This window comes from Metopolophium dirhodum, chromosome 7, assembly GCF_019925205.1.
Source record: "Metopolophium dirhodum isolate CAU chromosome 7, ASM1992520v1, whole genome shotgun sequence".
Lineage (NCBI taxonomy): Eukaryota > Metazoa > Arthropoda > Insecta > Hemiptera > Aphididae > Metopolophium > Metopolophium dirhodum.
Genome location: NC_083566.1, coordinates 132,631 through 146,941, shown reverse-complemented (window position 1 = coordinate 146,941; position 14,311 = coordinate 132,631). Strand labels below are relative to the sequence as shown.

Sequence of the window (14,311 nt, the reverse complement as noted above, 5' to 3'; positions counted from 1 at the left end):
TTAATATTAAATATTTTGTAAGCTATATCCAAAATTATTGAAGCTGTAACTTAATAATAAAATAAAATGTTTCATCGGATCAAAAAAAAATATAATACAAGATATTCTTTATAAGTTCTTGTTAGCTATCTAAAATGATTAAAGATACAGTTACAATTTTTTATTTTACAAATGTCATTAACATAATTTGGGTGCAGGGAGGTAGGTGGCAGAGCCCCCTACAAAATGGCATATTGAAAATGTATAAGAGAGGGATCACCCCCCCCCCCCCCACCCACCAATTGATTTGATCACCCTACGTCTATGATAATACCGTTATGATTTAGTGAAGTTTGTTAAAACCATAAACGGCATAAACTATACTAATTAATGAACAATTTGTATTGTTTAAACTATAGTCAATAAGAACTATTTGGTATTATAACGAGTTTTTTTGAGACACATTCGAGAGCTTTTAGATAATGATATTTCAAAATCTCCAAATTAAATCTTTACGTCCCCGTTATCATGATTCAGGCGCGTTATAAATTATATTGGATGCAATTAACAAAAATGACTTTAACTGGAATTAATTGAGGTCCAGCTAAACGAGATACTTTATCATAATATGTTATGTTTATTTTAAATATTTAGATAATATGGTCTTAAATCATCTACATTAATTTAGAGTTCCACAAATTTTATTCGTAACCATATCATTTGTCGAACTAAATATTATAAATGTATTAAAAAAAAATTGATTTTAGGTAAATCAATAAATTAGTATAATAGTATAGAATATAGATGCTAACGCATTCATGACAGGAAAATAAAATGTTCATGCATTTTTAACAGTCGAATTATTACTTAATGATCTGAAATTGAATCACACTCATAGGCACTCTATGTAAAATAATAAATAATTTAGACACCAAAATTATTTTAGTAGGTACTGTGTTCAAATTCTATATAGCCATTGACCGGAACACTCGCTTGACCCACAACCAAACAGTAAGTTTATATGTCAAATTGTTGTACTAGGTATAGTACATATTTACACTATAAACTCCTTATATTCGAACTATTCGGTAGTTTTCAGTAAACATTATAAATTTAATGACGTTACACTTAATACTTAATTTTACTATACGTCGGTCGTCGGATATAAATCAAAGATTTAATTCTTAAAAGATTTTAAAATAACAAGAGTTAAACTGAGCAATGAATATACTATAATAAACTATTTTCCAAATACAATTTTATCAAATACTTGTCATAATATTTTTTTTTTTTTAACATTTATTTAGAAAATATACAATCTGTAAGGTTTTTTACAATAGGCATATATGCAGTGTTTATGTGATTTTAACGTGAGTTAACATGATTTTAAGGAACTACCCAACAGTAGTACTTATGGCTTGAGGGGTCATAATATTTAGAATTATATTTTTAATTTTTAACAACTTAATGTTTTATAGTCGTCGAAACAAATTTTCATAAAAAATAAAGCATAATTTCTCATTAAGATATTTTTCAGTACATAAAATATATTATAGGGAAAAAAATATGTTTTGATAACTATACCTTATGAAGTTTTTTAACATGCCATATGAATTACCTACTTAGACTAGTGATTACTGATAAAACAATTAAATATTATATATTATTTATTATTTACTAAATACCTATGCTTAGTTTTATATCATACTTAACATTTGCTATTTTTTTTTAATTCTATAATTACCGTTTATAAACTAAATTTATTCTAAGTATATGATAAATTTATAATTATTCGTTATTATATAATATATAACACTGTTATAACTGTAGTTTTATTATTATTATATTATACATATAATATTATGATAACTAGAACATTTTTTTTATAGAGTCTCATCTATTATTTATCTGTTCACATAAAAATATTTACAAAACATCCTATTAATATAAGCGTATAATATTTTATTTTCCGTTAGAATAATGTGCAATCTTCGATTATACTGTAGTGTATAGTGTACACAATATGTATTCTGTATGCGATATTCCTATAGTACCTAGTACCTACCAATACAAGGACATACCTACATACAAAAAAACTAAAGAAATATTATACACCAAAAGAATATTATGTCCGTGATTCTATTTGATTTAGAAATCCTATATATCAAAAGATTTTATATAGTTATTACTTTTGATAAATGGGAATTGGTCAATATAATTTAGTGCTGAAATGTTATGTTTTAAGTTTTTTTTCCCGGAAGTAATCTATTTCAATAAATCTCAAATTGTCATTAAATACTGTTCATTTATTCGAACTAAAATGCAATACGTTACATCCAGTGGCGTAGGCATGAGTAGGGTTCTAGGGTTCTAACCCCCCCCTCATGAAATTTCTATTTTCTACAAAAAAATCTTATATTTCATTATTTTGATACACTCAGGTCAACGGTTGGTCATTTTTAATAGGTATAAAATAAATTGTTGAATATGACAAATTTGTCGATAATCATAGTTTCAGTTTTTTTGGCTGGTTTAGAACATTGCTAAACATCTGCCATAATCGATAGTCGATAGTCCATCGATTATTACCACGTTTATTACGGCCCGGGAAGGCTCTATATAGATATGACCCGGTTAAACACTGTAAATGTAGACTAAATTTGAGACTAACTATAATTTATTAGATAAATACTGTTTAGAAAAAAATTAACGTAAATTATTTACTCAGGTAAAACCCTAACCGAACTAAAATAGCGTACGCTACTGGTTACATCTCTGTATGAATATATTATACATACATTTATACCCAAAGGAAAGGTTAGGTGCAGAAATACATGATGCGGTCGATTGAAGAAAAAAACAGTTCGAAATAGGCACGTCCAACAAGAATATATTGTTTTCTACAATCTAGTAAATTAATCAAAATTATAACATATTATTATGTAATTTTATGTTAATTAGAATTTGTCAAACATGGCCCAAGATTAATGCGATGAATAATTTATCACCATGTGCGCAAATCTAGTATTTTATGAGGATTTTATGTACAAAATTGTAAAATAGTAAAAATGATGTGAAATAAAAACGTGTTTTATTTTCTACCTTTGTATAGATAGTTTAAATACGGCATTGTACTATGGACGTTATTGAAGAGGTGATCATATACTCAAATTAACATTTCAAACATGTTAACAAATGAACGTTTATCGTTAAATCGACTCCCGAACAAAAAAGTCCACCGGAGTTTGGCTTGCACATTAATTGTCAAAATAGCCAATTCGTCAAGTTGAAATGCAATTTCCAAGAATCAATATTTATAGCCGCAATATAGTTAAGTGTACAGCGTTTGTTGTATAATATACATACACAATAAATATACTTTCTAACCTTCCAGATATTTGTTTGACGTTCAACATTTGCTCGGTTCACAATTATCTATCATCTTCCTTTCTGGTCGTATTCGACGTATTCTGAGCAAAATGTCAAGTCTTACCCCCACCTAATATTTTTTAATTAATACAAAATACTTATTTGGTAGTACGTTCATGAAATGTTCTAAAATAGATGTTTCCTTAAAAATGATACTGGAATAATAGTGTTGGACTATTTCCGGGAACTTGACTTGGTGGAAATTCACGGGAATGCTAAGGAAAGCTGAGAATATCGAACATATCACGATAATTAATTATTATTTATTAATCATTATGTTAATTAATGGGCGTATTTAAGATATTTAATTTGTTTGATCAAATACAATCCTATATCATAAGAATTAAATCCATAAGATCAATAATAAGACATGATTTGTATAAAACTTCTTACCTATCAACTTAGTTAAATTATAAAATATTTAAACAAATTCACTATTACTTGGTTTACTGACTAATATATACAGGGTGGGGCAGTGAATCTGGCGATTTAAAAATAAATACGGAAAGCCCTGTAATTGATATGTGCGTACTACAACTATAAAATTATGTTCACCAAAAATAAGCGTTTAGTTATCATGAATCGTTGGACTGCACAACAACGTGCGTTCGCTGTAAAAGCGTTTTATCTAAACAGCTCTAGTTTCGTGGTAGCGCAGCGTGTTTTCCGCTCTCATTTCGGCATTAATCGTAATCACCCAGTGCCGTCGGCCCATGCAATAAAATTATGGGTGAACAATTTTGAACAGAGTGGCACAAAAATTAAAAAAAGAGGTGGAAGAAAACGAAATATTCGAACTCAAGAGAATATTGAACGAGTAAGAGAAGCAATTGGAAGAAGCCCCCGTCGGTCGGCACGTCGTCATAGCGCTACACTCAGATTATCTAACCAAACCGTTAGGAGATCTTCATCATCATCCGTACAAAATTCAAGTGGTTCAAGCTCTAAATGAAAATAATTATGTCAGTCGAAGACGTTTTTGTGAACAATTTTTAGCTTTGATTAATGAAAATGAAGATATTGTCCATAACTTATGGATGAGTGACGAGGCTCATTTTCACCTATCCGGATACGTCAATAAGCAAAACTTTAGGAACTGGAGTGACACAAACCCTCGTCAACTTCATCAGAAACCACTGCATTCCTCTAAAGGTTTGGTGCGCTTTATCTTCTTCAGGAATCACAGGGCCCTATTTTTTCGAGAACAAACGTGGAGAGGCATTCACCGTAAATTCAGAGCGATGTTCACAGATGTTGCAAAATTTTTTTATTCTACAAATTGCTCAATATGGAGTGACTGGATTTTTTCAACAAGATGGGGCTACGAGTCATACAGCTAGAGTGAGTATGAATATTCTAAAAGATTTGTTTCCGAACCGCATAATTTCTCGAAATGGGAATATTCCATGGCCTCCACGTTCGCCTAATTTAACGGCCTGTGATTTTTTTCTGTGGGGGTATATCAAAAGTAGAGTATACCAAACACCACTAAGGACACTTGATGATCTTAAATAAAGAACACGAGAAGAGGTGACACAAATCTCACCGGAAATTCTGCGAAACGTCATGACCAGTTTTCAAAGACGCCTTCACGAATGCTTGCTTCAAAATGGACGCCATCTTGAAGATATCATTTATAAAAATTAGATAACAAATTAACACTTCTTTAATGCTATTTTATATACTTTCAGGTTATATAAATATATTTGTTAAAAAAAATACTTGTTGGGTTTTTATAGTTATTTTAAAATCACCCGATTCACATGGATACCGTTTCTGTAATTGAATTAATTTCTTAAAATATAAAATAGGTATTTATATATTTATTATATATATATTATAATTAATAATAAAATAAAATTGTGCGTTTTAATTTTTGTAATACCGATACCCGTTCCTATAACCCTCTTAGAATTTCCGAGAGTACCAACACTTACTGGGATACAGCCATGTTATCTTTATCTTCATCATGTTAGATTTTGTTCCATTTTCGTCTACAGTTTGTCGTATTATTTTATAGGTTACCGTAATGGCCATGTTCATTACCCTTCATTCCTACGCAATAATAGTTGGCGGGTACTGGGTGTGGTAGGGATTCAAGGGTATAAGAACATTAAGAACCCATCAAAGTCTTGTCATACTTTTTTCATCTATACTATAATAATATGTACTTTTACTAAATAAAGGAACAATTTCTCCGTCTCAAAACAAAAAAACATATTACGAATCGAATCGAAAGATATCAATGTATCTAATACATTATAAATTATATTATTTTTGTTATTAGATTTTAGAAATTTTTACAGACATCTACCATGTCATCATTGCTTAGTATTGTTATTACTTATTTGTTACCTACCTATAATTATAGGTAACAAAAAGTTTGTATTTTCGAGTAAATTAATAATAATTTATTTTAGTATTATTAATTCATGCACAAATTTAGTTATGGCTTAAAAATATCACTCTTTGTACCAATGTAAATTACTGTGAATTAATAAACTATACATATTTAACATTTCAAGTTTAATCAGTTTCTTATTAGTTTTAGTAAAACAAAACACTCTGCAAAAACATCTTTATTATAATTTTTAACATTATAAAAACAATGATGATTAACAATTTAGTAATAAACATTTGACAACCGTAATGTTTATACATAGTTAAGACAATTTTGATTAATATCACATTTGATTAATAGTTCTAAGTATAACTTCTAAGTATATCGAATATCAAGATCAATAATAATATATTATAAGTTATACCAAAGCATTTTGATAAGAATATCAAAATCATGTATAATATGCCCGATAAAATAGAAATATGTATAAATATGCCATAAGGCAAAAAACCTCTAAATATGCAAAAACATGCAAAATAAGACTTCACATATTTAACCGTGCAATGGTACCTTGACATGGATTCCTATGTCATCTAGCATTAAATACAACTTAACAAGATTTATATGCAAATGCATGAACTTACGAGCCCTGGTTATAACTGACAAGTTAATCGTTGGGTGGGAACGTAGGAATCATTTTATCAATTTTCGACTATGAATACTGTAGTCTATATCTATATATTTAAACATTATGAATATATGCGATTTTATCTATGTATGTAAACTACTAAGCCACAAGACGATTATATTTGATGCAACTAAACTCTTAAGTCTACAAACGTTTCCTGAGCCCTAAGGTATTGTTTTCTTTATAAATATCAATCTTGACAGATTTTATTTCAAGCCAAGAATTCAAAGAATATCTTACGAATACGGTAACGGAAAACGATATGACCAACTTCTACCAAATCACGTCCAAGTCTCGAAATCTAATTCATTAGAACTAGGCTAATAATTCTTGAGTTAAATGATGACAAATATAGTTTTTCTAATTATATGTAAAATAATTTGTATAATTAATCTATTTATGTAAGGTACTATTACTACTTGTTATATTTCGATATATACATATTAATATATTAGTTTTTATAATATTGTGTTAGATTTCGTATACTCATCTGTCTACATAATACATAATAATTATATGATATAATATAATATTCGTTGGTTGAAACCCACCGTGGTGATTGTACTCAGTAACAAAACGTCTTCTGAGTGCAAGCGCCGGTTGGTGTCACTAATTCCTGGATGGGTGACCACCGGGGTTTTAGTGACAAATACTTTCCACATATACACGTGTTCAAACCTTACCATACAAGGGTAGGGAAGATGGGGAAGGGGAAGGCCCCACAATAAAAAACCAACTTCAAAATACCTTTCACTCAATGGCTTATGTTGCCGCCTATATTTACTGTAGGATAACTAAACGATTGTTTTATATGAACTAAATAGCATATTTTGTGGAATATAGGTACTAGGTAGGTACCTATATAATATAAACTACAACAATAAAATATGTTATTTCATTGGTCAAACTTCAAGTCATTTTTTTATTATTATTACCCATACGTGTGAAAGTAGACATTTACAACGTACACATATGGAATTGCAACAAGTATAATTTATATATAGGTATTAGGTATATAATGTAATAATAACTGTAATTTGATACCAAGAGAAAATTTATGTCAATCCTATTTTTTCATGATTTAATTTACTAATTGTATTATAAGAGAATTGTGTAATTATGCAGCTTACACTGTTTCATTAGTTTTGATAAACTATGGTTGCCTTTTTTTTATGTTAATAATATTGTTCTGCTTCCGAGGTTAATTTCAGTGCGTGTGCACAATGCATATAGCCTATATGTACCTATACTTGTCTACTGTTGTTGTGCATACCTACAATCTACATGAATAAATAAATAGGTACCCTTATAAAAATAACTAGATTTAAGTCCTAATTTGTAATTTATTCAGTTCATTATAATCACAACACGCATATTGTATCATCTAGACTCTAGTATAATACCATTATATACTAAAAATATTATATTATTATATGTTAACTTTTTTAGAAAATTGACTGTAGAAACAGCAGTGTACCTAAGTAAATTAAAGAATTACACTCTTCTAGTTTAGTATTTAACTACAGTTTTTTTTTATAAGAATTGGTGCTAACTATACAGCGGAGAGGGCTCTTATCATGAACACAAATTTATATTAGCAATAACAATGCTATATTACAGTTTTTTAATACACTTTCAAGCACAACACATTATTCATGATTAGATATAAAATAATTGTTCTCGCTTACTAAAAAAATTGATATTATATTCATTCCATAGTTTTTATAGAACTGTTTTAAGTAAATATTTTGAAGAACTGTAACACGCATAATATTTGTACGTATAATTGTATATTATGCTACAGATTGAAATTTAATCATTAAATATTGTACAACCTAGCTACAGCGGGTTGGTAAAAATAAAGAATGAAAACGATTGTCTTGTAGTCAAATATAAAGTTATTTTATGAACGTGTTTGTAAGACTTAAATATTAAATGTATTAACATATTTTCAGAATTTTTAAAATAAAATTATTAAAAACTTACTTGTTTTTGGTTTGTCTTGTAAGAGTATGGAGTGAACTTGATTCTGATTGCATTTTCCACCTGCAAGAAAACAAAACTTTATACATTGTGCTATCCCTACAATCTTTATTTTTATAACTATTGTAAAATGTATGTAGGTAGTGCACGTCAAATTTCAGATTGATGCATTAAAATAACAACTATAATATTCGATTTAACATATTATTTTGTCATAGGCAATATATTATTATGTACCTATATAAAGTTATAAATAAATTAAGTTGAACGCAAAAAATATAGCAGTAAAACTGGTAAACTGGTAAAGTGGTAAACTGGTTTTGAAGTTTTCCTCGTTTGAAAGATTGAAATTCGTCTATATTCAACTATTTATCTATAATATGTTGTGTATGTATACGCATATTGAAATGTTTACATTATACAATATACATACATGCATGCCCATTCCCCAATAGCTACAGTTCTAAATCGTAACATAACGATATATTTACTTTGATAGATAAATATTAGTAACCTAAACTTTGGCCTATGGCTATAAATTGTACACAAAAATATGCCAGTTGAAATAATCATTAATAATATGTTAAAAAGTTAAATAATAATAAATTTGCGTAATTTTTAAATGTTAACGTATTATTCTATATATTATGTTAACAAGAACAAATGTAAACACATATAATATTTTAATAGTGTGCAAATTTCAACTAATTGGATTTCATACATTTTTTTGTGCAAGGTATAACCGTATAGGTAATTTATTTAAATGTAGGAAAGTACACACATGAAAGATAGGTTTATTTTAATTCCTCTATATTTAATTATACAACATTTTACCCATCAATTCTTTAACATTAAAAATGTCTATGAATAGCTCAAAAGAGTCAATATTTTGAAAAATTATGCCAAGAGTAAGAAATTATAATAATATATAACCATTGGGAGAAATGTCAAGTATTTACGAAACTTTGTTTTTGGAATTACAACAAAATAAAAATTCGTTTATAAATCGTTAACTTAAGTGTGAACATCCAAATTCGTCAAAGTTTAAATAGTAAACGCTCATTAAAAACTATTGTTAATTTATTATATTATATTCTACTTTTTTTTTGATATCAGTATTAACAATTATGTACGAGGAACCTTATTTTAAATTTTGATTGCTTTTGACAATGGGAAACATTTATTTTATTGTCATTTATAAGAAACAAACCAAATTAAATCTAAAATTTCAAATGTCTATTAAGGGGCCTCGCTTCTGCCGTCAATTTGAGCTCTAAAAACCTCAAGTTTTGACTACATTTAAGTTAATTTACATTGTCCGATTTTGATTATGAAAAAAATTTTGGGTACTCGTCTAATATGCTAACTACCATAAAATGGTATCTACCAAAAAACTGTATGCGTGAAGTATGCTACCTACCGTAGTTATTTTTATTTTATTTCATTTTATTGCGGGGAAGTACATTTGAGTCATTACGATAAATAACATATTATAACAGTTGTACAAAATTTTAGCGTAATAGCCATTAAGATAACTGATCCACCAAGACCCATGATAACTTACTTTTAATTATATTATTTTAGTCTGTGTTGTGTTCGGGTATGACATTGTGTCCTTTTCGTCGCGAGTTTTACTTTTTATTTCTTTATTTTAAAATAAACAAAAATGAACAAATCAATGCGCTATTTGTACGGGCATATAATATGTAATGAGGAAACATGTGTTAATTATCTTCAAGAGAGAAACTTGCTCCCAGAACTTGCTTAGTAGTTGTTCCAAATTAATTGATGGTGTTATTTGTGGAGGCACATTGAAAGAATATCAAAAAAATAATCGTAAAAGGGACTCAAATGGTGATTTATTAAAAACTACTTATTTACGATGTCGAAAAAAAGGTTGCCAAACTTATCACTCTTTAAGAAAAAAAATCCTTTTTTTACATATTACGATAAAAATGGTAAAAGTAATAGCGGTTTAGCATTAAATTAAATTGTTGAATTAGTTTGGTACTCGTCTAATATGCTACCTACCGCTACTTCGTTGGTGTAATATGCTACCTACCGTAAAATGATACCTACCAAAACGCTTACTGATTATTGATTAATAACAAATTAACAACAATATTAATAACAATTTATTAATTTTCGTTATCAAGTACTTAATAATATTTCTACAAGGACCACCCATTTTTTTACGTTTACTAAACATTTCAACTGCTACATCTCTACAGAGATTATTCCAATCTACAATTGTGTTTCGATTTTTTGTTGTAAATTTTTCGGTCATTGAAACTGGTATTTGATAATCCCAATATATATTATAATTTACAACAAAAACTCGAAACACAATTGTAGATTGGAATAATCTCTGTAGAGATGTAGCAGTTGAAATGTTTAGTAAACGTAAAAAAATGGGTGGTCCTTGTAGAAATATTATTAAGTACTTGACAACGAAAATTAATAAATTGTTATTAATATTGTTGTTAATTTGTTATTAATCAATAATCAGTAAGCGTTTTGGTAGGTATCATTTTACGGTAGGTAGCATATTACACCAACGAAGTAGCGGTAGGTAGCATATTAGACGAGTATCAAATTTTGAACTCGTCAGAATATTGTGTATAGATCGACGGAACACTTTATAAAAATTAAATCTTATATTATTGTGAACTGAAATGGAAAACTTTAAAATATGAATTTTTTCAAATCATAATTAAAATTAAAAACGGAAAGTGTTTCGTACGATCTACAGACATTGTTCTGCTGAATTTAAATATTTTTTTTTAGAATCAAAATCAGACAACGTTAACTAACTTTAATTTTGTCAAAACAATAAATAAGTTCTAGTAAAATTCATATGGTGAATTTTATGTTATCGAGTTATTGACATGCGCATAATATGCTTGTACGCGAGTGGTACCCGCATTGAATTTATTTGACTCTACTGATATTCATTTACAACTAGCGCTTAGAAATTGCATAAATGTTGCTTCTTAAATAATAATTGTAGCTATTACCTCTTATAATAGCTCAAAAAGATTCAAGTTATTTTGAAAACTATACCATTATATCAAATGATAATACAAATATTTGGTGAAAATGTTAAGTTTTTATGGTTATTAGCTTTTGAACTACAACAAAATAAGAAAATAAATATATTGTTAAAAACATGGTTTCCGTAGAAATTCCCGTTTTACCCTAATTTTAATTTTTTTTTTATTTCAATTATTATTAAGAAAACTACTGGGTATTGAGTATTGACCTACCCAAGTACCAACTATAATATATTGAAGTTGAAACTAAAAGCATTTTATCTACTATAAATCGCGTAGAGAAGCACAACAAAACAAGCACATTGTAAATCAATACATTTATCGCTCCGCTCAGAATCTAATATAATTTTTCATAATTAGGTTGTATTAAAAATATTATATTGATATGTTGTATAGTTGTACCAAATATATGAGTACTATAAGTATTAAATGTATGATCTTGTTAATTAAATTTGAATTTTAATGAACTTAGTTGTAATATTGGTTAATTAGTTTTATTTGTATCGTAGTTTTTATTTTAAATAGTCAAGAAAAATGAAATTTTATTAAATACATAATATATTTTGTTATATTTTTTTGTTTTATATAATTTAAATATAATTATTTTATTTGTTAGTTATAAATTCGTCAGAAATTGTGATAATTTTAAATTTATAAATTTCAGCGAGAAATGTTGCTGCGACGATTCGTAACAATCTTTGTGCCAATGAAAACAATTATAATATATTTTATATTTTTACTAACCATTCTGTTAAAAACAAAACAAAGAATATACACAGTATGTTTTTACACGTAGGTATCGCGTTGGAATTTTTATTATTTTAAGTTTAACGTTATAAATATATATATATATATATAGCTGGAGTGCAGTTCCAGACACATCTCACGTCACAAACGCTAGTCGTTTCTACTACCTCGGGTCAAAATCGAGTTCAATATGCTAAAAAGGGTTTTTGGAATTGTTTACGGCGTAGTATTTTTTTTACGAATTATTTTCTTTTTTTAATCATAGTTTTCAACAAGAAAAAATAACAAAATCTCTCCCACTTCAATTTATATACAGTGTTTATATAAAATATATTTACCTAGGTAATATTCTGTTTACATTTACTTATCACCTGTAGGTATTTAAGAATATAATTATTATTTGTGGCTCGGTGTGGCGCGGTGTTTGCATTCAATCACTAATGTGCTCTGAGTGTACGCACCCGGCCGGTATCAATAGTTCCCGGATGGGTGACAAATCCTTGCCACACAAACACAGTACACACACGTGTTCAAACTAACAGTATCCTACCCCACAATAACAGACTAATTACCTCAGATGTCGAAGCCTTAATTTTAAATAAAAAAAATATTAATATATAATTATTATTAACCAATACCTTCTTTTATAATTTAGATACGAGGCGTGCAGGAAAATATAATATGTATATGCAGAGTAGCCTACTATGTTTTCTCGTTTTCTCATTTATCTACCATCGAAAATAAAAAATCATGATCGACCGCCCTGTATGTTATACACTATACAGTATACGATTTGCAGTAACGGGCAGGCATGTATGAAGTAACCTAACCAACACAGTATTCAGGTAGAAAATATGGTACCAAAATATATTATATGTAATATAATATAGTTTATATTATAATGTATTTTAAAACCGTATTTTCTGCACTAGCTGACTCAGCGTGACTAACTATTGCAGTTATCTCTTGGCGTTATCGTAAGTTTCATCGCTGGAATTCAGTGGTCGCTGATAATAAGACCGTGTGGAACTATAGCGTAACTGCATCAAAAATGAAAAAATATACGTAATGTGCCGGAACTTTACTAAAAACTGTGTGCGAAATAACTGCAGCGTCATGACCTCGTATAGGCGGACGTTTGATTAATTTTTTTAGGGGGAGGATAGCATAATCCACAGACCACAGAAAAGTGGACCAAACCAGACTTGCAGCCGCCAGTGCCAGACTAGCCACCAATAGTCTAGGCGAAAATCTTCATGCTTCCAATATAAACCACGTCTCGAAAAGTAATAGTGTATAATATTTTACATACACGTAATAATTAATATTATGTTAGTGTGTGTATTTATCTACTGGTAATACAGGGCACATAGTATATGTACCTACTGGATACTGTGTACGCATTGCTTGTGGAAAGAGTATGAAGGTGGAGGGCAGAGAGAAGAGCTTTAATCAAGAACAAAAAAATATTGAAAGTCACGTCTAGAATCTACAACCTATAGAGTATAGACTATGGAGGGTTTTTGTCGCTACCACGTGAAATTATAGACACGCATATTATAACAAACGATACATTTAATATTAATAATAATAACACGTCATAGAGGTTGTACTGTTGCAGGCACACACAAAATCACAATAGTAATATATTATTACGCATGGTTACGTGTTTCAGTGCGTTGTTATCTCTGAACGTTATACGTTATACGTTACCTACCTGTATTTTATTCAACCACCAAAGCTCATCGTATTACAAATCGAATTTCAGAAAATTATATAGCCAACTGACGAGGTGTTCGTCACGTTTCCCACCAGAAATATTTCGAAGAGAAAAATAATGTTTTAACATTTACCATTTACCAATACCCGTCCACCCACTTGGCTATATGCAGATATATGCTCTTCTTCCTACCCGCCACCGACGTCGCATAGCTCCTTAAGTTAGGGTCGTCGTCACTATCACCGGAAGACGGGACAATTTCTCACGACATGAATCCACAAACGAAAATATGAAAATTAATCCATCGACGCATTCTCAACTCTGGCTCTAGCATCCCTCTGTACTCGATCGTTGAGTAACGTGTACTTTCA

The 14,311-nt window shown here is 29.0% G+C and overlaps 1 protein-coding gene across 5 annotated transcripts in view; it reads right to left on the bottom strand.

Annotated features, from left to right (window-relative positions):
• LOC132948482 (adenylyl cyclase 78C) overlaps positions 1 to 14,311 on the bottom strand; it is a 169,487-nt gene that overhangs the window by 138,739 nt on the left and 16,437 nt on the right. For 4 of the 5 annotated variants that reach the window (XM_061018958.1, XM_061018963.1, XM_061018962.1 and 1 more), the window contains exon 2: positions 8,424 to 8,483. In XM_061018958.1, the coding sequence (XP_060874941.1) occupies positions 8,424 to 8,476 (53 nt within the window). In that variant the 5' untranslated portion in view covers positions 8,477 to 8,483. Of the gene's footprint in view, positions 1 to 8,423; positions 8,484 to 9,984; positions 10,028 to 14,311 lie in introns of those variants that run through there. The other variant, XM_061018959.1, reaches the window with a different exon arrangement.